Source organism: Saccostrea cucullata, unplaced genomic scaffold (assembly GCF_032062105.1).
Source record: "Saccostrea cucullata isolate Sc308-1 unplaced genomic scaffold, CSIRO_AGI_Scuc_v1 ctg176, whole genome shotgun sequence".
Lineage (NCBI taxonomy): Eukaryota > Metazoa > Mollusca > Bivalvia > Ostreida > Ostreidae > Saccostrea > Saccostrea cuccullata.
The window spans coordinates 62,035-86,960 of NW_026939570.1; the positions used below are offsets into that span (position 1 = coordinate 62,035).

The 24,926-nt window shown below is 34.9% G+C and overlaps 2 protein-coding genes across 2 annotated transcripts in view; one reads left to right on the forward strand and one right to left on the reverse strand.

Annotated features, from left to right (window-relative positions):
* The window catches only part of LOC134253339 (protein hobbit-like), a 48,696-nt gene extending 39,112 nt beyond the window's left edge, over positions 1–9,584 (reverse strand). Inside the window, exon 1 of the mRNA XM_062735869.1 lies at positions 9,387–9,584. Within this exon, the coding sequence (XP_062591853.1) occupies positions 9,387–9,445 (59 nt within the window). The 5' untranslated portion in view covers positions 9,446–9,584. The remainder of the gene's footprint in view (positions 1–9,386) is intronic.
* A 41-nt stretch (positions 9,585–9,625) lies between these two features.
* Positions 9,626–24,926, forward strand: part of LOC134253318 (mediator of RNA polymerase II transcription subunit 13-like) — a 31,109-nt gene continuing 15,808 nt past the window's right edge. Inside the window, exons 1-16 of the mRNA XM_062735847.1 lie at positions 9,626–9,835; positions 10,174–10,435; positions 10,889–10,982; positions 11,239–11,322; positions 13,189–13,334; positions 13,637–13,804; positions 14,766–15,081; positions 15,296–15,382; positions 15,544–16,230; positions 17,299–17,518; positions 18,689–18,740; positions 19,135–19,262; positions 19,646–19,739; positions 19,831–19,985; positions 20,103–20,266; positions 20,362–21,077. Of these exons, the coding sequence (XP_062591831.1) occupies positions 9,767–9,835; positions 10,174–10,435; positions 10,889–10,982; positions 11,239–11,322; positions 13,189–13,334; positions 13,637–13,804; positions 14,766–15,081; positions 15,296–15,382; positions 15,544–16,230; positions 17,299–17,518; positions 18,689–18,740; positions 19,135–19,262; positions 19,646–19,739; positions 19,831–19,985; positions 20,103–20,266; positions 20,362–21,077 (3,442 nt within the window). The 5' untranslated portion in view covers positions 9,626–9,766. The remainder of the gene's footprint in view (positions 9,836–10,173; positions 10,436–10,888; positions 10,983–11,238; positions 11,323–13,188; positions 13,335–13,636; positions 13,805–14,765; positions 15,082–15,295; positions 15,383–15,543; positions 16,231–17,298; positions 17,519–18,688; positions 18,741–19,134; positions 19,263–19,645; positions 19,740–19,830; positions 19,986–20,102; positions 20,267–20,361; positions 21,078–24,926) is intronic.

Genomic DNA, 24,926 nt, shown 5'->3' on the forward strand with positions numbered 1-24,926 from the left:
CTAAAACAATATTCCATTACATAATGACAGGCTGAAGCAGCTATCTACCAAATCCTGGTCATGGCAGCCCAAGAAATCAATACCAGCTAAATTCATTTAATAAATCACCCGGTTCTAGCAACAAATGACTTGATTTTTAAAATCTTGCCTATCCGCGGTGACAAGAGATATGAAGAATAATGACTGCGGCAGACAGCATTGATTTTCTTAATACGCAGGTGTTTTTCTTTATACCTGGAATACGCTGAGTATCTTATGTAACCTTCCAATCAAACGAGTGTTATTTACATCATTAATTCCATAATCTTTAATACCTGGTAATACCTTATAAAACTTCAGCATCATTGAGTTGTTCTTCATTATATAAACATATTCCACATTTCTACCTGTTATTTTTTCTTATATGCATTGCCTTGTGTTTATATAACTAGTAGTATTTGAAATTCTCAGTGAAATTTTTACATATTTAAAGATGTTGCCAAGCGAGAGCCCCGAGTGAAGGTTGAAATCAATGTGATTTGTAAATAGATATACACAGTGACGATATGTTAGTTGATGCAAAATCTACTTAAAATGTAATACTGCCACTTTTTAATGCTAGTATTTGCATTACTATTGATCTAAATTCATAGAAATTGAGTAAGTAAATGAAAAAGGAAGTATTATAGTTATTGAGGAAAAGAGAAAGAGATATACAATTGATTCAACAAAAAAAAAAATGATTTTCTAAAAATTTTCTCTGAAAATTAAAATTTTGTGTTAACAGATGCACTGACAAATTCACTACCATAAACATTTGTCTTCATATTCTGTACCTAACTGACTGTAATCTCACTTATAATTATCAGCACAAATTTTTTTTTTTAATTTACCAGAATAATTTCCCCTGGCATATCAGTCAATTTTCAAATATGTCTCAAATGTTTTAGATTTGAAGATTCATATCAAAAATGTCCATAAGAATGCAAGATTTAATTTTCTCTGTTTTCCCTAAATGGTTCACAAATACATGTAAAATAGGAGGAAAGAGAAGTTTGAAACAAAGTTGACTTTTGTGAAGAAACACAACAAAGGGGGTTAATGACAACGACTCATTAATAAGCTACAATGATTACAGTTCAATAAACATATTTAAATGTTTTTAGGTCAGTAGATTTGCTTACCAGTAAAGTACAATGTATATGTATTTGATTTTAAAACTCTACATGCATCATGTTTACATTTCCCATTCCACAAATTTTATGAAATGATGCTGCCCCAGACTCTGTGAAATCTAATATTGACATTATCTTAAAGAGAATTTTTTGTGTATTGTTACCTTGGTTATTAATAGTCTGTGTCAGGCAACATACTACATTAATTTTTTGGAGATTCTTGTACTAATTTTCGACAAGCGGCTCATGGGTTTCAACACTCACTTACATTCCTTTACTCCTGCAGACATTCAGCAGATTTTAAAAGATTTTTATATTCTCTTGAAAATTCTTACCCTGCCCCATATTGTGCCTAATACCAAATCTAAAGAGTCTTAAGCCACACATCTGAGGATGCTACTACATCTACATGACTAACATGGCCTTCCACTTAAGCAGGAGATAATTCTTTTCCTGTTGTAGTAGGAAAGGAGAAATGCACGAAGAAAATAAATGGCTGGACTGGGAATCGAACCTGGTACCCCTGCATTACTTGACCGGTGCTCTAACCACTGAGATATCCACAGTCCATAAAGCCCGAACTTCTACATTCCTCCCTCCTTAAACAGTCTTCAACCTCAAAGGCACAAGTTCTAGGGCCCTGCCAGGGATTATTAATTTACACATACATTATAACCTGAACAAACTCCCCACACTGGCCACCAATTGTAGTAGGAAAGGAGAAATGCACAAAGAAAACATTAGACTGGATCGGGAATCACACCTGGAACCCCTGCATTACTAGTCAGGTGCTTTAACCACTGAGCTATCCAGGCCGATATCCACAGTCCGTAAAGCCCAAACCTCTACACTGTATTATATCATGTAGATTCATTTATGTAAAATTTCATCGTATTTTAGCCATCTATAATCCAGGGTCCATAATTAAAAAATCTGGTGATTAAGCCACCTGAGGAGAACAATATATTATACTTTGAGGGTGGATATATCATCATATTGACCTTTAAATAGCAATTCAATTTTATTATATGATGCAATTATTAAATGATATGATCAAGACAAACCTAGGAAGCAAAGCAAACCATCTTTCTAAATAAAGTCTACATTTGAGAGAAACAGTAGAATTCCCTTTTTTATAAACAATGTCAATATCACTTTACGCAAAACTCATTTAATCAGAAGTCTCTGTCAAGACTGTAAGCTCTACTGGTTTGTGCTAATAATAAAGGTTTGATTGTATATTGTTTAACGTCCCTCTCGAGAATTTTTCACTCATATGGAGACGTCATCGTATGCCGGTGAAGGGCTTCAAATTTTGACCTTTACTAGGCACTCAGGGCCATTGAGCAGTGAGTGATCTTTATCGTGCCAACGCCTGCCGCTGACACGGGGCCTCGGATTTTAAGGTCTCATCCGAAGGACCCGCAACTTTCACTTCAAAGTGCCGAGCGCATGGCGAAGGAACAGTTGCTACCCATTTTATCGACTGGGTCAGTCGTGGCTGAGATACGAATTCACGACCTCCCGATCATGGAGCGAGCGCTCTACCGACTGAGCTACCGTGAACGGTCTAATAATAAAGGAAGAGAAAAGTAGCAGTTGGGACATAAAACTTTTACAAAAGCAATAAACAGAATAATGATCCTTGATTAAGTCTCTTTTTGTAGCAAAATTGCCATAAGGCTACAACAATTACTGTAGGAGCAGTGATTTTTCTACACTCAATTTAGGTCCGAATATCGGCCCTTTCCCCTCTCAAAAATTACCCATTTTTTCCCAATTTTCAACTGCTTTTTTCCCAAAATCAAAACGTATTGTTTTGGTGATATTGAATTTTTTATGTATGACTTATCTAAAATGGAACGCACTTGTTTTTGGTTAATGTAAAATAATTAAAAACAGCAGTTTATTTGTGTGTTTGCAAGACTTGGAAAAACACATCAGTCATGTGGATGTCAAACTTGTGTGTCAATACATCGTAAGAAATTTAATATGCATGTGAATCAGTTAAACATAGCTTTATTTGCAAATTGCAACTAGTAGTTCTACAGCAAGTTTCCTTGATTTCACCAAAGTTAAACTGTTTCTTCATTCTGCAGATACTAGCATTGCGGAGAAACACAGCAATACATGCTTGAAAATCGTGTCAAGATTATTCCATCTCTAATACGAGCAATAACCAGAAATCGGGAGTGATTTTTTCGCAGTTATGTCTACCATTATGGCAAAAAATGGAATACAGGACAATCAAAGAACAAAAATGAAAGAAAATTAAAAATGTAGAGCTGTGTTCATTTTGTTGAAACATTTTGTAGCAAATAAATTAAATAAATGATATAACATTTACTTATATAATTTATTTTACTTGTCAATATGAAGGTTAATTACAATCTTATTGTTTTTCCCAATTTGACACAAATGTCGACAATTTTTCCCAATTGAAAAGGCCCAGGCCCCTTTTAAAAATTGTAGAAAAATCTCAGAGGAGTAGCTTTTAATAAAATTTTAAAGAATTTTCAATTTTAGCTACCAAGGCAACATTGTTCATCAAAATCAAAAACACAAAACTGATAATTATGTATCACAGTGTAGTCTACTTGCATGCAAAATTATGATATAATCAGACTAAAAACTGTATTTGGAGTAGCATTTTGAAAGTATTTCACGGAAATTTCTATTTTTAGCAACTACATCAACACCGTTCATGGAAATAAAAAACCGATATAAAGAATTATGTATCTTTAGTGTACTGGTAGTCTACTTGTGTGCCAAGTTATATTGAAATCAGACTAAAACTGAAGGAGGAGTAGCATTTTAAAAGTATTTCATAGAAATTTCTATTTTTTAGTAACCATGGCAACACCATTCACCAAATTCAAAAACTGATACACAACATTATGTACCTTTATGTAGTCTACTTGTGTGCCAAGTTATATTGAAATCAGAACAAAACTGTAGGAGGAGTAGCATTTTGAAAAATTGTTTACAGACAGACACATGGATCAGACGACAGACTCATTACTATCGCATAAGCTCTTCTGACCAGTAGATCTAAAAATTAGAAAATACACAGAAAACCTGACAACATGGTAAGTTAAGATTTAACGTTTCCCTTCTTGTCATCCCCCCTCTCCCAAACAAACCAAATGAGTAATAAACTTAAAATCAGAAAAAATACATTAACTAAAATTCCAAATTTACTTAGTGTACAGTGTACTACTTGACTGCTACCCTACCAAAACCTATCAGATCAGTTCAAAACCAGTCTTGGTTACAAGTTGACTCGGTTATAAGTCAGTCTGGTTACAAGTTGATTTGGTTATGAGTCAGTCTGGTTACAAGTTGACTCAGTTAGGAGTCAGTCTGGTTACAAGTTGACTCGGTTAGGAGTCGGTCTGGTTACAAGTTGACTTGTTTATTAGTCAGTCTGATTACATGTTGACTTGATACCCTAGCTTCACTAGTCACTTGCAAAGGTAGGTTGAATCTATATATAGTTTCTATGTGACTTGTAGAGGTAGACTTACACAAGTCTTGTTGATTTTTCAATATAAGCTCATAATGCTGTACTTAGTACTACATGATTATGTCCTGCTCATGACTTTCAAACACCTGCTCTACCTATACCACAATAGACTTGCTTGTCTTTCTGGATGGCTGTTGTTGTTTTTTTTCTCTTGTACGTAAATGTTTGAAAAAGTAATTGTTTTTCAAAGTCTTTATAAAAACTTAATGAAGAAAATCCCCTAAATGCTGAATATTAAAAGCAAATATTTAACACTGCTTACAACCTTTATTGACAATTGTCATATGCAAAGAGTTTACCTTTTTGACCAATGGCATGAATTTTACAATTGCCTTACACCATTTGTAAGATTAGTACAACATTTCCATGTTATATCAAGAAGTACACTGTCCATTATTAAAATAATCAATTTCATTTGACTTATATTAAAAATATATTTCCTTTTTGTGTTTCCAAAAGCTACACTCTGCATCAACATCTGAGCAAGACTCAATAGTTTCTAAAATAAATGAAATTTTTGGGATGCACTTCTGTAAGATCAATATGAAACTGCATGATTTCATCTTAATTTTTATGTGTATACCTACTCTCAATACAAACGTGAAACCACAGCTATGTCACAAACTTTTGACCTCTTCCAAGCTAATATCTATCCTGAGTTTTGTCCACTTTTAGATGAAATATGGGAGAAGTGCAAGAAATTACAAATTTTGTTCAAATTGCATGACTAGTGTTTTTCACGCTAATTAATTGTTAGGCCATTATTACACACTGAATTGTCGACTGTTTTTTTTTCTATATATTCGATCAATGCATACTATCTTTGCAAGATATATAACTGTATTCAGCGGCAGCTCACACATATTGGTCCGACCAAAATAATTCCATCATGATAAGTAGATACAACATTATTGTTCATGATAAGAGTAAAGTTGTGTATGTCATACGTTAAAGAAATCAAAAATAACGTCAAAATATCATTAGAAAGTCACTTTCCCCCCGAAATGCAAATAAAAAATATCAATATTCCTACGCTCGCTCCCTCCTCAGCCTTTTTTTTTTACGTGTTTGATAACAGAGAATAATTAGGTCATTCTTCGATTCATATCTTTTCACCAATGAATTGATAATACTATATCAACAATTGTATTAAGTACATGTTTATAGTCCGTTAATTATCATACAATTTGTTCTTAAAGAAAAAATTAATCATTCTAGCAGCTGTGTGTGTGTATTATTAAATGATGGAATTTTCAATCCCTGGCCTGCTCGTGTGTACACTTTGTAAACTGTAGGGTATGTGTGGCAAAACGAGAACTGCATGGGTTGGAGATTCGGGTTCGTGTTGAAGTTCAGCATACCATTATATATAGAACTTGAATAATGTAAGTAATTTCTGCGACAAATATATTAGTATATTTCAGTTATTTTCAAAACAAAAAAGGTTTTCCATGTTTTCAGTTTAGAATTTTCCGACCCGGTCCTGATTTTCCCAACCCGGCCATTTTAAACACAAGTTGTTGCAGATGCAAATGTTAGAACAAACTATATAAAGTTCAACAGGGATTGTATAATTTTTATTAATCAGAATTCGTATTTATATGATCTAATTAAGAAAAGAAAAGTTTTGTCTGACACCGTAACTTCTCGGCAAAACAAAACGTGTTTCTCCGAGCTCGCTGGATGCGTGTGACAGCTCCATTGCACGTGTGTAGACCAAGGCTACAGGTACATGTAGGCCTATGTGTACTGTTTGTTAGGAGACTGGGTGACCGTAATGCTATGGAATCACGATATTTACAACAGTTCCATAATTAGACAGTGCAGTTTTTTTTTTATTAACGTCATTATAAACACTGTTAAACATATTAAATCTAACAGTCGAATATCTTTGGATATGGGGTAACCCATATCTATTCTTGTTTATTGTTATTTCCTGACCTTGAGGAGAACACAGTGGGTGTGACCAAACCAGCAGGGAATGCTCACTACTCCATGGCACCTGATCCCACCTCTCCTGTTTTTAGAAATTAGAGGTCCACGTTTTGCCAAATTTGTATTGTGAAATGGACTTTTGAACTTGAACATGTTCGTTATCTCCATATTTTTCATGGTTTCAATATGAATGAGTGCCAAGTCAGTTTGTCGCCTCTAGTCTAAGAAAGTAACTGTCAGAGTTATACTTATCCTATATAGTTAAATTTCATGAAATGTGTGTGAAACTGTGGATCTCCTTTTGAATTGTTTTTTACCACCTTCAAAATTTCATAAATGAGGTAGTGTTAGAGTACAGATAGTGAAAATTTAAGGGGGAGTCCCAAACTGAACTGTTAAACATGACATGCTAAATAAAATGTTTAGTTCTCTTGACAGGTCGTTGGGTTTGATGGATGGGTACTGCCCAGATAGCATGACTCCGTTGGGCCAACGTTGGTTTTTGGTTGTATGGTCGGTGGAGTGTTGGCGTTGGGGAACAGATGTAGGCCCAACGTTGGTCCAACGTTCATTTACGTTGGCATGAAAGCTAAACCAACGGTGTTGGACATGTGATATTGGCCCAACGTTGGTCCAACGTTCATTTACGTTGGCATGAAAGCTAAACCAAGGGTGTTGGGCATGTGATATTGGCCCAACGTTGGTCCAACGTTCATTTACGTTGGCATGAAAGCTAAACCAACGGTGTTGGGCATGTGATGTTGGCCCAATATTGGCCCATTGTAGTTACATGTTGACAAGAAACATAGCGATTTTGTGTTGGACATTAAGATGTTGGCCCAACATAGGTCCAACCGAGTAAATGTTGACATGGATTAAGACCATTGTGTGTTAAATATGAAATGTTGGACCAACGTAGGTCTAACTGAGTACACTTTAGTGGCAAAACATTGCCACTTATTGTTGGTTATTCAATGTTGGCCCAACGTTGGCCCAGCTTAATAAATGTTGACAATATAATGATGCATTGCTCTGTGTTGGGCGTGCTTGACTGAACTGGAGTTGGTCCAATAGTAGGAATACTGGGATTACTAGTACATGTACAGGTAGCCTGCAATGTTTGAGATGAAATGCTGGTCCAACGTTGGCCCAATGTTGCGAAAAGTATTCATCAATTTAGATTTATCTATTGTAAATCGATGGTAATGTAATAAGCAACTCATTATAAACATGTGATCTATATTATATATTGAATGGAAATTATGAGACAATCCTTATAAGTCTGTGAAATACATATAGTAATTTTATATCTTGGTAGATTCTATATTTAGCATCATTGAATCAAATTTAAAGTGCTGTGTTTTGCAAGTTTTGGGCTCCAAAATAAATAGGTCACTGGTGAAATTCACTGGCTCGGCAGGTGACTCATAGGTCTCCAAGGAAACCGTGATCTTTAAATCAGTTTTTTTTAACCGCGCACTTTAACAATTCAAAGCGTATGTGTCTGTTTAAGTGTGTCTGTTGAAATAATTAATAGTGTGAAATACACAATATTGTAATGGCCTGCATGTAGGCTTTCAAATTATTGGTACCAGGTAGCTGATTAAACAATTGTAATTGATGACGACCTTAACTTTTATAGGAATTGGCGGGCTTGTCCGGATCTGTAAGTGAACACAAGAATGTTAACCAGTGAAATGTAAGTAACTATTTTGTATTTGTTATTAATAATTACTAATGTGAAATTCAATTTTAAGGATTGCTTTAAAAATATGTGTGATGCTGATGAACATTTGAAAATACTATTTTAATTGATGACAATCTTAACGTTTGCAGGAATTGCCGGGATGGAAAAACCCTCTTCACTCTGAGACTATTGATGTGGCATTTCTGTATATGGAAGGGACTGATTTATATGTGTGGGAAACATGGATTCTAAGAACAGATAAACAACAGAAAAAGTGATAAGTGATGCAAATATGACCTTTCAAAACTCTACAGTTAGAACTTGAAGACTCTTATATCAAAGTGATATTAAGTAGTGGACATAGTGATGTGGAGTGTACTTGAGAAACATTGAACTTTCTACCTCTTCCTTCTTTTAGTTACATTCCATGGAATACTTTAATGAAATGAAAGTGGTAAAGAATATATTGTGATACATTTTAGGAGGAAAAAAGTATTTGACCAAACATGGTGAAATTAATTGTGTCGTATAATCTGGGAAATAAAAATTACAGAATTTAATTAATTTTGTGAGACATTTGTATTGAGGAATAATTGTGTCATTGATATTTCAAGAATCAGCTTTGTATCAACATTGAACCAACGTAATAACTATATTTTGAACTGAGGTCCAATGTAGGGCCAACGTTACAAAATATTTGGTTAGCATCGGTACGTTGGAATAGTGTTGTACCAACGTTGGCATTTCAACAAAAGCGTTGTACCAACGTTGGACCAACGTCGGACCAACGTCATGATTATATTTTGAACTGAGGTCCAACGTTGGGCCAACGTTAAAAAAATATTGCGTTGGCGTTGGTATGTTGGAACAACGTTGTACCAACGTTGACAAATGAACAAACAGTATTGTACCAACATTGGCCCAACATGTTGGGCCAACGGCGCGCCAATGAGCAGTAAGACATTGGGCCAACGTAAAACTGCCAACATTGGCCCAACATAACCGACATTGTTTGGCCAACGTTGGGCCAATGTCCTCATGCTATCTGGGTGAGGGTTTCAGAAGTGTTTATTCTGTGTTTTACCTTGTGATCAGCCAAATCAAGACGATTACGTAAAAAACGCTCCATAAATAATACCACATGGTAAAGATTTCAGTGTTAGAAATAAAATGTCAGAACTCCGTCCTAAAACTTCTTCTCTTTGACGCCTCCCACTGCATTTCTCGTGTGTAACCTGAAATTTCCATGATGGACGAAAAGTAGGTCAAACGTCCATGTGATGATAATCAGCCAATCGTATCTCTCGGCCATTGCCGCCGTTGTTCACCCAGCGCAGCCATTACTGTCGCCATATTATTCGAGGATTTTATTGTATTGAAAGTTTTTCCTGCTAATATACTGAAGTAAATGTCTTAGGGACAAGATTTTTTTCTGTGTTCGTCTTGCAAAACCATGGCGTGACAATGAGTCACTCAACTCCATCGGGGAACGGCTGTTCACTTGAGGATTGTTACACAAATTTATTTTCACTTGTAAGTTGAATGCCTTTTTCAGGCGAAGGCCGTCTACATTTTTTAAATCTGTTGTATTCTAATGAGTCAATTATAAGTTGTACATGTTGAATTACGATAACAAGGTTAAATATAACTGTAAGATATTGAGTAAATTTAAATATAAATTGAACCATAATAGTTAATAGCTTGATAAACATGTCACCTGTGTATTTATTTATTCTAAAAATACAATAACTTTGATGAATGCAACCACCGTGCATGTCTGCTGTCCGCGTGCCGGTGTAATTAACATTGTTTACGTCTGTGTAATGATCGTAGCGCTTCCATCATATTAACTACTGATTTTGTTTATTCAGACGGAGATTCGTGGAATAAAATGGAAAAGATTGTCGGCTAATCCCGAGTATACAACTGTTGACCAGTTGGAGGACCCAGTGTTGGTGTCTTATGCTAAATGCATTAAAGCTGACATTTTGTCAGTATGGAGAAGGGTTCCCAGGAGCTCTGACCAGCCTCGATACACAACTGATCAGCTTGCTTATAACAAGGAATTGTGGATATTTTGGTATGGAGACGAACCTGAAAATTTGAATCGGTTGCTCTCAGAAGATTTGAAAGGTAAAGAAACGGTGCCAAATAAATTATGTTGAAATCAGTTTCTCTGTCAAATTAGTCGAGGGATCAGAAAGCAAATTGAAGGAATTGACAAGTGTTAATATATTGTGTGATTTATTGCTAGTTTTCCACTTGATGAAATTCATGTGAAATTGGCCGCAGGTTATTTTCCCTGCCTTATAATTTGACAGTTTTAATGATTTGCATAATTTTTGTCGAGACTTACCTTTTGCTTTTGTACACTGTGACATCAATTAACAATTAACATTAAGTGCAAATCATGAAATGTTACATTCAAATGACTTCATTTCAGTTTTAAGTTATTTGCACTGTTTAAATTTGAATGAGGCTTTATTAAATTGTATAAAATAAAATATTTTCAGGATTTGTAAGCAAGAAAGAAATTGCTTGTAAATTGTTATTATAATTAGGTGTATTATAAATTTTTTTTCACAGAGGATGCCAGTGGTGGATGGGACAAGGGAGAATGTGGAATTTCATATGAATGCAGGACCTTGATTTTTAAAGCTCTCCACAATCTTATTGAAAAGTAAAACATTTTAATTATTTCAAACTATTTATGACTATGAATTCAATCACAATATCTGAAAGAAGTAATTATGATAAAATTACATTCTCTGTTGCTTGTCATTAAACTTCTTATCTTGTCTGTACCAACTGTATATAATGATGTCAACAAATTGAATTAAAATATACACGTGTTCAGAAAAAATTGACATCCAAATTAAAGTTAAGTATATTTAAGACAAATTTCAAGCTTGATATGTTGATAATGAATATTGTAGATGCCTCCTACACAGAGGGTTTGTACGGATTGGGAAGTGGTTTGTCCAGCCCCACGATGTCACTCCTAGTGGACAGGAAAGGAGGTGAGTTAGCTACAAAAATTTAATGGAGATGTAAAACACAGTTGCATATAATTATTTCTTTGGAAGAAGGGGTTGGACTGAGGAATGTTGTTTTATGCATTTTTATATGCCCGTCTTAAGACGGGACACATTATTCTACAATTCACTTCCTCCCAATTCCCAGAATTTATTTTTCATCATGGGAGAAGGATTGATATGATCTATTTCAGGAACACAGTGAAGGGTTAGAGATCAGTTGTAACAGGCTAGGGACTGAGGTTTTTGAAAAAATCTCTGAGGGCCTTACAACAAATTTTTATTTCAAAATTTTTATTTCAAGGGCATACGGAATTTTATTCAATTGATATAAGAATATCTAGGCCAAGTTCTGTTTTGGGGATCACACCATTTTTGCAGAGTTATGCCCCTTGGATTTGGAAAAATTTCAATTATTTGCAGTTTCCGTTCATTTTCTTTGCAACCGTTGCACATACTGAATTCAAATTTGGTATACAGATATATCACATGAATATCTAGATCACACCATTTTTGACAGAGTTATGCCCCTTGGAGTTTGAAAAAAAAATTTTTGCAACCGTTGCAAAATACTGAAATCAAAGGTAAATATATACATGAATTTTTACGAGGCACCATTTTTGACAGAAGAAAAAATTTCAATTATTTCTTCATTTTCTTTGCAACCGTTGCACATACTGAGATGAAATTTAATATACAGATTAATCAGATGAATATCTAGGTCATGTTCTGTTTTGGGTACAATCGTGCCATTTTTGACAGAGTTATGCCCCCTTGGACTTACAAAAAAATTCCAATTTGGGGGGAGGGGGGCATAAGTGTTTTACAAACATCTCTTGTATTCAATTGAAGTGGTCAATTTGGCCCAGCCTATGCAAAAGTTTAAAATTTTTGCAGGACAAAATGTCAGGTAAAAATAAAATTTTTACGAGACCAAGAAATTTCTTACCAGACCGACTCTTTTCCTTTAAATTCATACATGCATGTGATTATGAATTTGAGATTGAAAGGGCGGGTGGAGGTTTGGTGGAATTGGGCTAAATTTTTCTCAATCTGAAATCATACCTTAAATAAATCCAGATAGAAATGGACTTGTTAAGTTACCAGTAATATTATTAATTTTCCAATTACATGCAATTTTTTAAAATTGTAAATAAATACACTGTATCAAAGATTTTCTTAAATTAATATGCACTTCCCAATATATATTAATTTTTTTCTGAAACATCTCATTATATTATAGTTACTCAAGTTCAATGATCATTTGAAAATAATTTCCCAAACGAATCTATGTATGTATTATCTAAATAATTTCCCAACTGAATCTACGTATGAGTTATTTAAAGACCTCTAATCCTTAACAGGGGAAATTTGAATTAGGAAAAAACTATCATGACAGGGTTGTAATACTTAACAATTAATCAGGTATTGCAGCTAAATTAGTCAAATAAAGTATATCTGTTGGAAAGGGAACCATGTGTACATCTTAATTTAGATTTATTTGGTCTTATTTTTTATCGGACATTTGGTCCTGTATACTGAAATTTTTTACCAACCCGAACTTAATTTTACTGGTAAAAACCGACGGTCCGGTGACTTTCGCGTAGACTGTTGGCCGGTAGCCGGTTCTTGGGGAAAACACTGAGAACACATCATATGCCCCCAAAACTGTTTAAGAGTTTACTTACTGCATTACCTATAGCTTAAAACTTTTATCTTAACTATAATCTAGTTATGGATATTAAAATTAAAATGTTTGTATTTATTTATTTAAACACTCTTGTAGACATTTCAATTGATGGAAACATCTTATCTTTTAACCAAAACAATAAACATTTTATTCTGTTACAGCACCCACTTGTCGTTCTGTTTTAACTTCTTCCTACATGGGGAGAGTTCTGTGTGTGCCAGTATAGAAGTCAAGCAGCACCCCCCAGTGTGGAGATTGACCAATCATCATTTAGCCTTGGCCCAGGAAAACCCAGACAGTCTTCAAGGTAATAGAACATTTTTTTACCACCTTACTACATGTGTACATGTACCTGATATCAAAATTATTCAATTTAATTATAGAGAATTGTTAGTTTTGATATTGGAACAACTTTGTATTTTGAATTGCATAAATCAAAAAAAAATACATCCAATGAATTGAAATATAATTAAGTAAAAGTAACTTGTGTTAAAATTTGAATGATGTGGAAGTTCTAGTAAATCACATATGAAACATTCCTTGATGTTACTGAATGTTGATACATTGCATTTATTGCTAAGTCAGTAACACATTTGATTCTATTACTAGTTATTCTTGTGCCATACGGGTTATGTGGGAAACTGACAGGGAATTCCTACAGAGACACTGATCAGTCAGCCAGTAAAATAATGGAAGAGTGGAGTCAGTTCTACCCTCTGGATAAAAACGATGGAACTGATGTCAGTCGAGTGCCACCCTTAGTAGAAGTCACTGTCGGTAAGTCTGTTTCTATTATGTTTTGTAGAAACATGTACTTTGTGCAAAATGTTAAAAGTATTGATAATGGAGATAAATGATGTTAAGAATTCGTTTTGGGGACATTTGTTACTACTGTATATACTCGCCTTTAAGTCGGTCCGCCTATATTTCGGTTGTGATTTTTGCAGCTATTTTGGAGGAATTTGCCATTGACCCACTTATGAATCGGTACAACTTTTGTCAGAATTTGTTGACAATTTTAAATCAATGCTGTGGTGTTTTAATAAGGTTTAAACTAATATTTTTCAAACACGACGTCGATTTTTAATTCCAAATCATTAAACAAAATAAGTAATGCGCACTGAAAATAAAATAAAACTATACAAATTCATAAATACTTTTACTGTATGCATAATCTTATAAAACTACATTTCTTCGACCAGAAATAATACCAATCTTTCAGTGACTTGCCTATAAGTCAGACAATGAGTTTTGGACCAAAATTCAACTCCCAAAAAACTGACTTATAGGCGAGTATATACAGTACATCCTAGAAGACTGATTATTATTGTTGTGTGTGCCCCCTAGAAAGGGTGGAGGATTGTTGATCTCATGAATCTGACATCATGAAGCCCTTCTGAAAGCATACACTACGATTGAAATAGACTTTCATTGAGTGATAAAGCTATTGGATTGGGACAGTTTAAAAGTATGAATAAAAAGGATTCATTTTCTATAAAACATGTCCATCCACTTTTAAGTGGTTTCCTTTCCCTGTACATAGTTGGAAAGCTTCTAATGGTCTTACCATGTTGGATAGTCAAAAACTTGAATACCTCCAATATGTTGTTCCAATAAGCCAGATATTTGGGGTTTCTCATACCAAAACAAGGACTTTGTTATCATAAGCAAATTTTAGCATGGTTATTGTTTTGAGAGCTCAGTGCTTACTGTACTTAAAAATTGATTTTAATTGCAGCGGGAGTGAGGATGAAGTATCCTTCATGTTATGTGTTACTTTGTGAAATGGAAGATGCACCGGCCCGTGCCCCAAACCCGACTGTCCAGCGTCCCGGGGTAGCCCCGGGAGGCCTCTTAACTCCACCTACCTCACCGGCAGCTGCTGGCATCCACCCAGGGGCTGATGCAGGGGGGAAAACTCAGTGTGCCCCATATACAGGGGCTCACACAGATGCCAATACAGATCTGATGGCTAAATCATCACGGGCATTCAGTGCTAGAATCACAGAAAAGGTCACCCAGGACAACCTTATCACTGCAGGCATTGCAAAGAGGTAACCAAATCCTTTGTTATTTTCTTTAAAAATATGAGGAATAAAATTTAAGTACATTATATTAATTATTTTATCATACAGATAGTGAAAGCATTTTGAATATATTATTAAAAAAAGTTTCACAGAAAAGAAAGCTTATGGAAGTAATTTAAAGCAAATTCCTGTAGATGATGGGAGTGAAGTGAAGTCAGTTGATACAGAAAGTTATTTTCAGGTCTATGGAGACTCTGAGTGATGAAGCCGCTGTAGGAGTGTGGAACTTCAATGATCCTTCAGTCAAGACAACATGTAACTGTGCAAGGTAGGGTTATATCTCACTGAATCAATGATTGTCTCCAGACATGAATGTGTATTGTTAGTTTATGTTACAAACAACAATCTCAACCAAGTTTACTAACATTTATATTGCTCACCTTATTTTTAGCACATGGAAAATCACCATTAAAAAAAATTATATTTTAGGCATAGAGGTGCAAAAAACAAACTTACTCAGCAAAATAAAAGCATACCTCCAGTTGGGAAGAAAGGAGACAAACCAGAGAAACTGGACCGCCAACAGTCACGTCTAGCTAGAGGTGCTGCTCCATTCCATCGTCGACATTTAATGGTGGAGGATACATCACAGAGTGATATGCCATTAGTTCTCTCTGGACCTGTGGCCTCTTTTAATTCCACAGCTGGGAATGCTTTGCTTCCTCAGCTGAATAATTCAACAGAAACAACAGGTGGTACAGCAGCCAGTGTAGAGGCTGCATCCCCCGCAGATATGTCTCCACTGAATGGACACCCATCACCACCTGACCCAGCTATGCCCAAACTCAGTCCTCATCCCCCCGTAGATACAGGAACAGAGAATAAGCCTGTTAAAATGGCCACTGAAGCTCCACCGCAAGCTAACACAGCATTTGAGTTTATTAAACCTGCCACTGCATCAACACCGAAAGTGGCAGAAAATATATTGTCTCCTCTTTCCTGGCCTGGTCAGCAGAGCGAGGCAAAGACGGCCAGTATAAATAACTGGATCAAATCGTCTCAGCCCCAGCCCGAGGTCACAAGCATCAAGCGGCCTGTACTTCCAGCTAAAGATACCGATGAGGATGAACTAGTCACAAAATCTCTCTTACTACCAGGACTAAACCGCCACCTTTTGTAATTTAGAAATCATGGCGGTATAACGAATTTGGCGATGAATTGAACATCTTTTAGGAAATAAGACGTAGAGTTATCGTTCTTAGAAATGCCATTTAGCGTTTCTATTTTTATTATTACATGTACATGTATGCATAAACATATTTCTAAATTTGAAAATACTTCAAGTAATCTTTTTATGTACAATTTCGCTAAAACAAAATATTCAGTTATGAAATCAAGACAAGTACATGCATAATGATATTATGTGTATGCATGTAAATCTACACGTCTGATATTGAAAAAAAAATGCTGGGTCGACCGTCGTGATAATATTGCCCATAGTACTTAAAATAAGTTCTTGAATAAATTCATTGTTTATAAAATCATTGTTAATGAAACGTTCACAATTTCTGACTTATAATTATTTTTTAAAGCAAACTTTGCATTGTTTTTAAAAGCAGAGATCATCAAAATAATATCGTTATCGGCATACTTTACAACGACCGCTTTCCTGGCGAAGCCTTGACTAAATGATTTTATTAAATAGAAAACAAAATTATTCTAACAGTTCATGTTAAAATTATTGTTTACTTAATTGCATGTACCTTGACTGGCTTTGCATGTTTTACAACAGGGATAGTGTCAACCAATTAGCCGCGCTTCACTGACCACACGCACCTGTGGCGGTATTATTAATTGACACTTAAGAATGGACATTTGTTGTGAAAACAGGGTGGCGGATGGCGGTATGCGAATTTGGCATTATAAAGAGAATTTTATGTAGCAGGAAAAACGTTCTTGGGAAATCATGGCGGTATTGCGAAAATGGCGATGAATCGAATGGCGATAATTCGAGAATTGACTGTATATACATTTTCTTGTACAATTGAAAAAAAAAATCAAGTTGAAAATGGTTGTATTAATACTCTGTATAGAGTTTTAACAAAGATACATTTTGATTTCAACTTATTAATGACAAAAGTGATTCTCATTGTACCTGTCAATTTAGGTAATGTGGATAGTCTTTAAATGTTAGCAGGCATGAACTGATGTACAAGATTAATTTGGTATGTTTTTTCTCATCAGGTCAGAGTATCCAGTGAAGAGAGCTAGGGTGGAGAGGGCTTGTTCACTGGTGGAGGTGGGTCCACAATCTCCAGGTCTTCCCTCAAACCTCTCACAAAAACACAAGACGAAGCAGCCAGACCCCTACGACTTCAATGACGATGAGCAGTCCATCAATCCGGCCACTGTGTCTAAAAGAATGTTCCGCTCAAGTCGAGATGAATTCATGAACAAGAAAATGGTGGGTATAGTTTTTCAACACTTTAAAGTAGTCTCTTCATTTAGGAATAGTAAAAAGCAGCCAACTTTCACTGTGACTAATTAGGATGTATACCTAAAACAAAGACCCCTCTCTCCTTTGGCATTTAGATATACACAAGCAAAAGCATTTTTGACTGCAAAGAATTAATTTCTTGGAGACTTGAGGGGGCATTTTCAAAATGAAAAATTTGATTTGTTTTTTTGAGGCGCATCGTTTTCGATGCAGCCTCATTGCTACCACCTGGCATCTTTCTTATCTGAACTGCGGCGGCAAAGGACTCAACAATGTTGATTCTTAACACGTTATTAAAAATAGTGCTAATGTACATTGACAAGTTGGCGATATCCATTGTTAATTTTAAACAGCTAATAACATAAAATCTCACTTTGTTTGTTTGTTTTTACTTTGAATCAACAGAGGTTACAAAAAATGAGAAAATAAACAATTAAAACAAAGAGAGAAAACAACAACAAACGTGCCCTACGCGGAGTAAGATCTATTTGCATATCAACAGCTCGTATGATTAATTACTCGGTTTTGTATCGGGTTCATAATAAACCGTATACCACGCCCGATTGTTTATTTTAGTCCCGTATAATTTACATGAACATCTCATGTATATAACATTTGTTATATTGTGCCATTTATATTGGGGAAAAGTTAAAAACAAAGTACTGATATTTATAAAAGTGCACATAATGAAAGAAACTGAAATAATTCAGATATGAAATTAATCAAAATTAATTATATTAATTTTTTCAATAATCAGTACTAGTAATTTCTATATTGACATTCATTATTTCATCTTCCTAATAGTAAAAGAATAAAAATTTAAAAAAAAAGAATAAAAATACAATTAAAATACAATTAAAATCAGTTATGATTTAATTTAAATATCAATATATCAGACTTTCTTTTTTTAAAAAAAAAGTTTTCCTCTCCTGCACATGATCGATTGGCTAAAACTCAGAGCCATGGCTCAATTTTTTTTAACCTCAAAGAAACGTTAGTTATTTTTTAAATTCTTATTCCTGGATTCTTTCATTCCCTTAACATTGATGTTGAATTTCTCTAAGAAAAAAAAAAGTTTTATACCTTCAATGCGATGCGCCTCTCAGGCCGTCAGGCCTTTGATTTTTCTATTTTTAGGATGATGACATGAAGATGGATTTTGGTGATCCTTTTTCAGTTGAAATTCCAGGTAAAAGAAATATTTAACTTAAATAGTGAAATGGTTTGTAAGTGTAATTGAAATATACTTTATATATGAATTCTTATATTTCTCATTTTAGGGGGAAATAAACTGTAAATCTGGAAATTTTTACGTCGATTTTATTTTGCAAATCTGGGTAAAAATGCTGTTGATTAATTTTTACGTTTCAAAATTTTGCGAATGACCATTTCTTAGTTTACATTTTCTTATTGTTGAATTATTTTTAAGAAAATTATTTTTGCGAATGCAATGAACTCGCAAATTTGCTAAAAATTTATCTACAGCAAAAATTTCCAGATTTACGGTATGTAAAATGTGTATTCTCTTTATTTTTATTGACTTTTTTCTAGACTTGGTCTAATGAAGAAAATTTTTGTTTCAGACTCGGCATCATCTCCTCCAGAAACACCAAGCGCCTCGAGGAATCTGATTCACACGAGTGATCTGAAGCCCAGCTATGATGACCTGGCTCACATATTTGATTCTGATGATTCAGACAGAGATGATAATGTAAGTCATTCTGTGTAGAATTTCTGAATTTGAATGTATCTAGATCAGGAAAGTTTGAATGTATCTAGATCAGGAAAGTTTACTAGGAGAATTTGTTGTAAGGCAGCAGGTACTCTACTGTTTCAAGAAATCTCATTCATGAAACATTCATTCCTCCGTATCTTGGCTTCTGAGATGAGGTTATGGTTGGGTTTTGAGTAGATCAATTTCCTTTATTTTAGTTTGAAGGAGATTGTCTTGCCCTATGGACCTTTATTGTTTAATATTGTGCATCATCAGATTATCACAAATCCCAAATTTTTCATGAAGTAAATAACCATTCTCTTCTAGTTTTACAAACATTTTAATTGGTTTTATGTATGCGGAATTTTGAATCTTTTCAGTTTGGTGACCATCCTCAGACAGTGGACATGATGGATGATGGCACCACAAGGTTTACAATGGGCAATGCAATGACAGTTGCAGATGGCACAATTTGTGAGTAATACAAATTATTTATTTCATGGGCTCATCTGCGTTTTGATGATGCTTTCAGAATACAAATTAATTTGAATTTAAACCTTTTCAGCTGTCTCAGAACTTTCCAAAATGTACCCCACCCCTCCATCAAATAATACCTCATCTGACAGATCCCCTGGCCCTCATGATATACTGGACAACCATATCCCAGAGAAGCCCATCGTCAAGACCGAGTTCATTCCAATCAAGGAAGACTTCTTCAGGGTATTACTTTCGTTTTCCTTTGCTTGGTATCCTGTATTTAAAAATTAATGCAGTAGGAAATGATACACATGCTCTTGATGAGTGCATTTAATAATGATGTATACATGTGTCTTTCAGGACTTGCCTGCTGTCTACAAGCCCCTGGAACAAGCCGATTTTGTTGGTTCTGATAAATACTCACCAATAATACTACAGAGCAGCAAGATGTCTCCTATACCACGCCCACCAGAATACAAAGCCCATTGGCATTTCACAAGCTTTGGGAAACCTTTGCAACCAAGGTAAACATAATTGTTATGCAGTTATTGCAAATATTTTTTAAAAATTGCTTGAAAGTTTATGATGTAATTAGTAATCAATGATCTATTACTTGCAGCAATTATACAAATATCCCGTCCATAGAAAACATACCGAGCATGTCATCACGAATGCCACAAAATTCACCAGCCACATTCCTGAACAATAGTGTAGGCCAACAGAGGACTCCAATGAGTAACTATAATGAACTCCAGTCTCCAGCATCTAATGCTTCCTCCTATCTCAACAAAACACTGAACTCTATAGACAACCAAGGAACTAACCTTCAAATTCCAGAAGTTCACAGTCTTATTGTCAATGTGTTCTTAATGGATTCAAGGTCAAATTTGTTTCGTGATGTGAATTTTGATAGTTGCAATATCTGTGTATGTAACATGAACATTAAGGGAGCAGACACTGAGATTTATTTACCTGATTCCTCAGGGGAGTCTGCCACCCGTTGTGTTTGTGGATTTAGTGCTATAGTCAACAGACGTTTTGGATTTAATTCCGGGTTATTTTATGAAGATGAAGTGGATATTACGGGTATTAGAAACGATCGATACGAGGGGCGTAAACCTAGTTTGTTGGCCCTAGAGTATCAGAAAGATGGGGAGAAGCTAGCGGAGTATACAGATCTGCCTCACGAGATTCTAAATCTGCTGATCAGCCAATTTTCTTATCCCTATCCCTCATCATCAACAATACAACACATACTGCGACTCAGCATGATGAACACAACGTCAGGATTTACAGACAATTCTTCTGCCTTGGTGGATGTTTTACAACTTCAAGGTCGGTAACCTTAAAAAATTGCGTTGTCCATTTCTTTTTTATTTATGCATCGATCCGAGGCGTATATTGTTGTAGTCCTGTCTGTCTGTCTGTTTGTCTGCTAACTTTAACCTTCGCCATAACTTTTGAACCATGAAAGACAGAGATTTCATATTTGGTACGCATACTCCACTAATAAAGCTCTTTCAAATAACACCAAGGTCTATGACCTTGTGACCTTGGCTGTGATCTACATGCTAAAAATAGATTTTTTCTGCAAACTTTAACCTTCGCTATATCTTTTGAACCATGAAAGATAGAGACTTCATATTTATTTTGGGTACTTCACTCATTAAGCTCTTTCTAATGACACTAAGGTCAATGACCAATGACAGTGATCTATATGCTAAAAAAGCTTTTTTTCGAACTTTGTTGCCGCAGGGCGTATAGTGTTTCACAAACACATCTTGTTTTCTTATGCTTTATGAGAAAAGGTAAAACAGCTTTGAGAAAGGCAGAAGTAAAATGTAGGGAGTGAACTTTACATGTTCACTAGCCAACGGTTTATGATCGGCACCACTCCTCTCCGAATTAAGCGAACTTGGGTTGTAGAAGAGTTGAGCTGCTTGAGCAGATTGTTAACCCTTGGCTAGCGAAGATTCTGACTAAGAATCACTACGCTTTTCTAACTGTTATCATACATGTTAATGTACTGAGATGAAAAATGGGAGATAAGGATTTCAAAAGCAGTAGCATTGTACATGTGTTTACAAACTGAAAAAAAATCTACAACTTAAACTGGAAAATCCCAAATTTATTTTTAGCTTTCTAGATTCTTGCCAGATAGTAAAAACAATTCAGAGTCAATTGAGTATTTATTTTAATAAGTGGTGTAAAGCTAAATCAAATTGAGAGTGTTTCTTAGGCCCTGGTACATCTGTTTTGAGGGAGCCACATTCCAAATTTAATCATAATTTTGATAGAGAATAAAAAAAAATTTAATGGAGACCAATTTGAAAAAAAACCCTCCCCCCTGCCTCTGTATTGGAGAAAATTGACTGAGAACTAGAGAATTGAATTTATGTAGCCTTAAGTAAAACCTTTTGTTACAAATGATATAGTATGAAACAAATGAAAAATATCTGGTGTCTTCGGTGTAGAAAAAAAGGAACAGAATTGGGATACTAATTTTTGGAATAAAACACTTCACTTTAAAAAAAGTATAAAGAGTATTTTGTAACTATATTTTAAAACTAATCATTCCTAAAAGATCTATGTTGCATTTTTTAATGGACTAATTCAGGGTCCGACACTCGTCAAAATTTGGTCTCGCCATTTGGGCAACCTATGTATGATCACAGGTTGCCCGAATGAATTTCAAGTCGTCCAAATAAAATTTCAAACGAAACAAAACTCAATGTGCAATTGTTTAAAATTTGTTAACTAAAGATAATCAAAAGAAGTTGTGTTTTTTCAATTGTGCATTTAAAAAAATGTAAACCAGACATTTTTGGAATGTCAAGATGTCTTCCAGTACTTTATCAAACAAAAATATGAGCAGAATGATGATTGAATCAGACATGCAGAATGCTAAGGTTTGTAGTTTAAAACATTCATTTTCTATTTCCATGAAACCCTACAGAAATGGGTTCAAATAACCCTGGACTGAATTAACCAGGTGTGATATTACAGTGGACACCCAACATGGCTGTCTAGCAGCAGAAAACGATCGTCAGATGATCCGAAAGTTGTAGGGGGAAATGCAAGATTTTACAATGATGATTATTTCTCCGTATATTTAAGGTGATTGTTGACTAAGTTGACATATTTTATATCTCAAATAAAACTTAAATAAAGACTTTTGGTAAAAATTGCATCAGCTGATTGATCGAGCACATATTTGGCAGTGAGAAAAATCTTCACGGCTGCAATTTGAACATGTTGAAAGGGTTGGTTTTGTTATAGTTAATTATGTTTTCAAAGCCTCATGAAGTTTATTTTAAAATATTAAAGATCATTATTAGATATTCCCAACTTGTCCCAGGTCGTCATTTGGGCGAGGCAGACTAAAAATCAGGTCGTCCGAAATCATTTCTGGATGGAAATGACGAGGTGACGAGCGCGAATGTCGAACCCTGCTAATTTTTGCATGACAAGTCCATCATGCATTCATGATTCTCTGCCATGCTTCATACATTGCTGCTATGCATAAGTCATTGATATAACATTCGTAATAGAAGATTTACTCAAATTATCAATTGAAAAATAATTCATGAACAACTCAAATCACCAGAGCTAGAATATTTCACACTTGTGGTGAACTCGAGTGCCAATCACAGGGTTTGATGCAATAACTGTCAGTTTTAAGCTTTCATTTTTTGATAACAATTATTACAGGGAAAAAATTAATTGCTGTTGGATAGTACAATCTTTAAAGTAATACACCTGTTAATGCACTTGTGGGTTTTTTCCAGCCTTGATAGGTTTTTCTTCATAAAAAAACAAGATGTGTTTGTAAAACACTGATGCCCCCGTATGGCAACGTAGCAAAGGTGAAGCTTTCCCAAATGCAGATCAAGTATGTTGGTACCTCAAGTAAGGCCTTTTCAGAAAAAATACAAATATGAAATATAAAACCTTGGCACCACCTGTTCAAAGGTTATGACCAAGGTTAACGTTTTTAAAGGTAGGGCAAACTACAGGATCAAGGTCAAAGGGTCAGGGTTGTTGGTTTCTAAAGAAAGATCTTGTCTCAGAGTTTACATATGTGAAGTATAAAAGCGCTGGCCTTTATCATTCAAAAGTTATGTCCAAGGTTAAAGTTTGTAAAAAATAGGTCAAGGTCCAAGGGTCAAAGTTGTTGATATCAAATGAAAGGTCTTCTTACAAGGATTATATATGTGAAGTATGAAAGCCCTAGCCCTTACCGTTCAAAAGTTATGGCCAAGGTTAAATTCTTTTTGTAAGTACGGATATCTCCAAGGTCAAAAGGTAAAAATTGTTGGTTTCAGATGAAAGGTCTTACCACAAAGAATTGATATTTGAAATTCCTAGTATCTACCGTTTGAAAATTAGGGCCAAAGAAAAAGTTTGTATCTTTTGTGTAAAAATGGGTCAAACTCCAAGGTCAAAGGGTCAAGGTACTTGATATCAAATCAAAAGTCTTGTCACAAGGATTCGATATGTGAGTTATGAAAGCCCTAGTCCTAACCCTTCAAAAATTATGGTCAAGGTTGTATTTTAAAAGTAGGTAAATCTCCAAGGTCAATGTCAAAGGGTCAAAGTTCTTGGTATCCAATGAAGCGTCTTTTCACAAGGATTACGTTTGTGAAGTATGAAAAGCCCTGTCCCTTACAGTTCAAAAGTTATGGCCAAAGTTAAATTTTTTTCTTAAGTACGGAAATCTCCAAGGTCAAATGGTCAAAGTTTTTGGTACTTAATGAAAGGTCTTTCCACAAATAATACATATATGAAGTATAAAAGTCCTGGTATCTACTATTCAAAAGATATGGCCAAAGTAATAGTTTGGAATTTTTGTGTAAAATGCATCCACTTAATCAAAAGTTATGGTCAAGGTTAAAGTTTTTGCAGACAAACAGACAAGACTGAGAGAGAGAGAGAGAGAGACAGACAGACAGACAGATGGACAGGACAAAAACTATATACCCCCCAAAACTCCATTTATGGGGGCATGAAAGGCACCAATATTTTGACTTTTACACCTGTAAAATGATTTTATTTGTTTAAGGCCAAAAAAAATAATCAATAGTTTCTCAGGCCAAAAAAATCAGAATTCAATGTGGCAGGCAGGTTTAACACCTTTTTTAAGCCATTTGTTCAATAAAATGATAATATCTACCAATTCTTAAT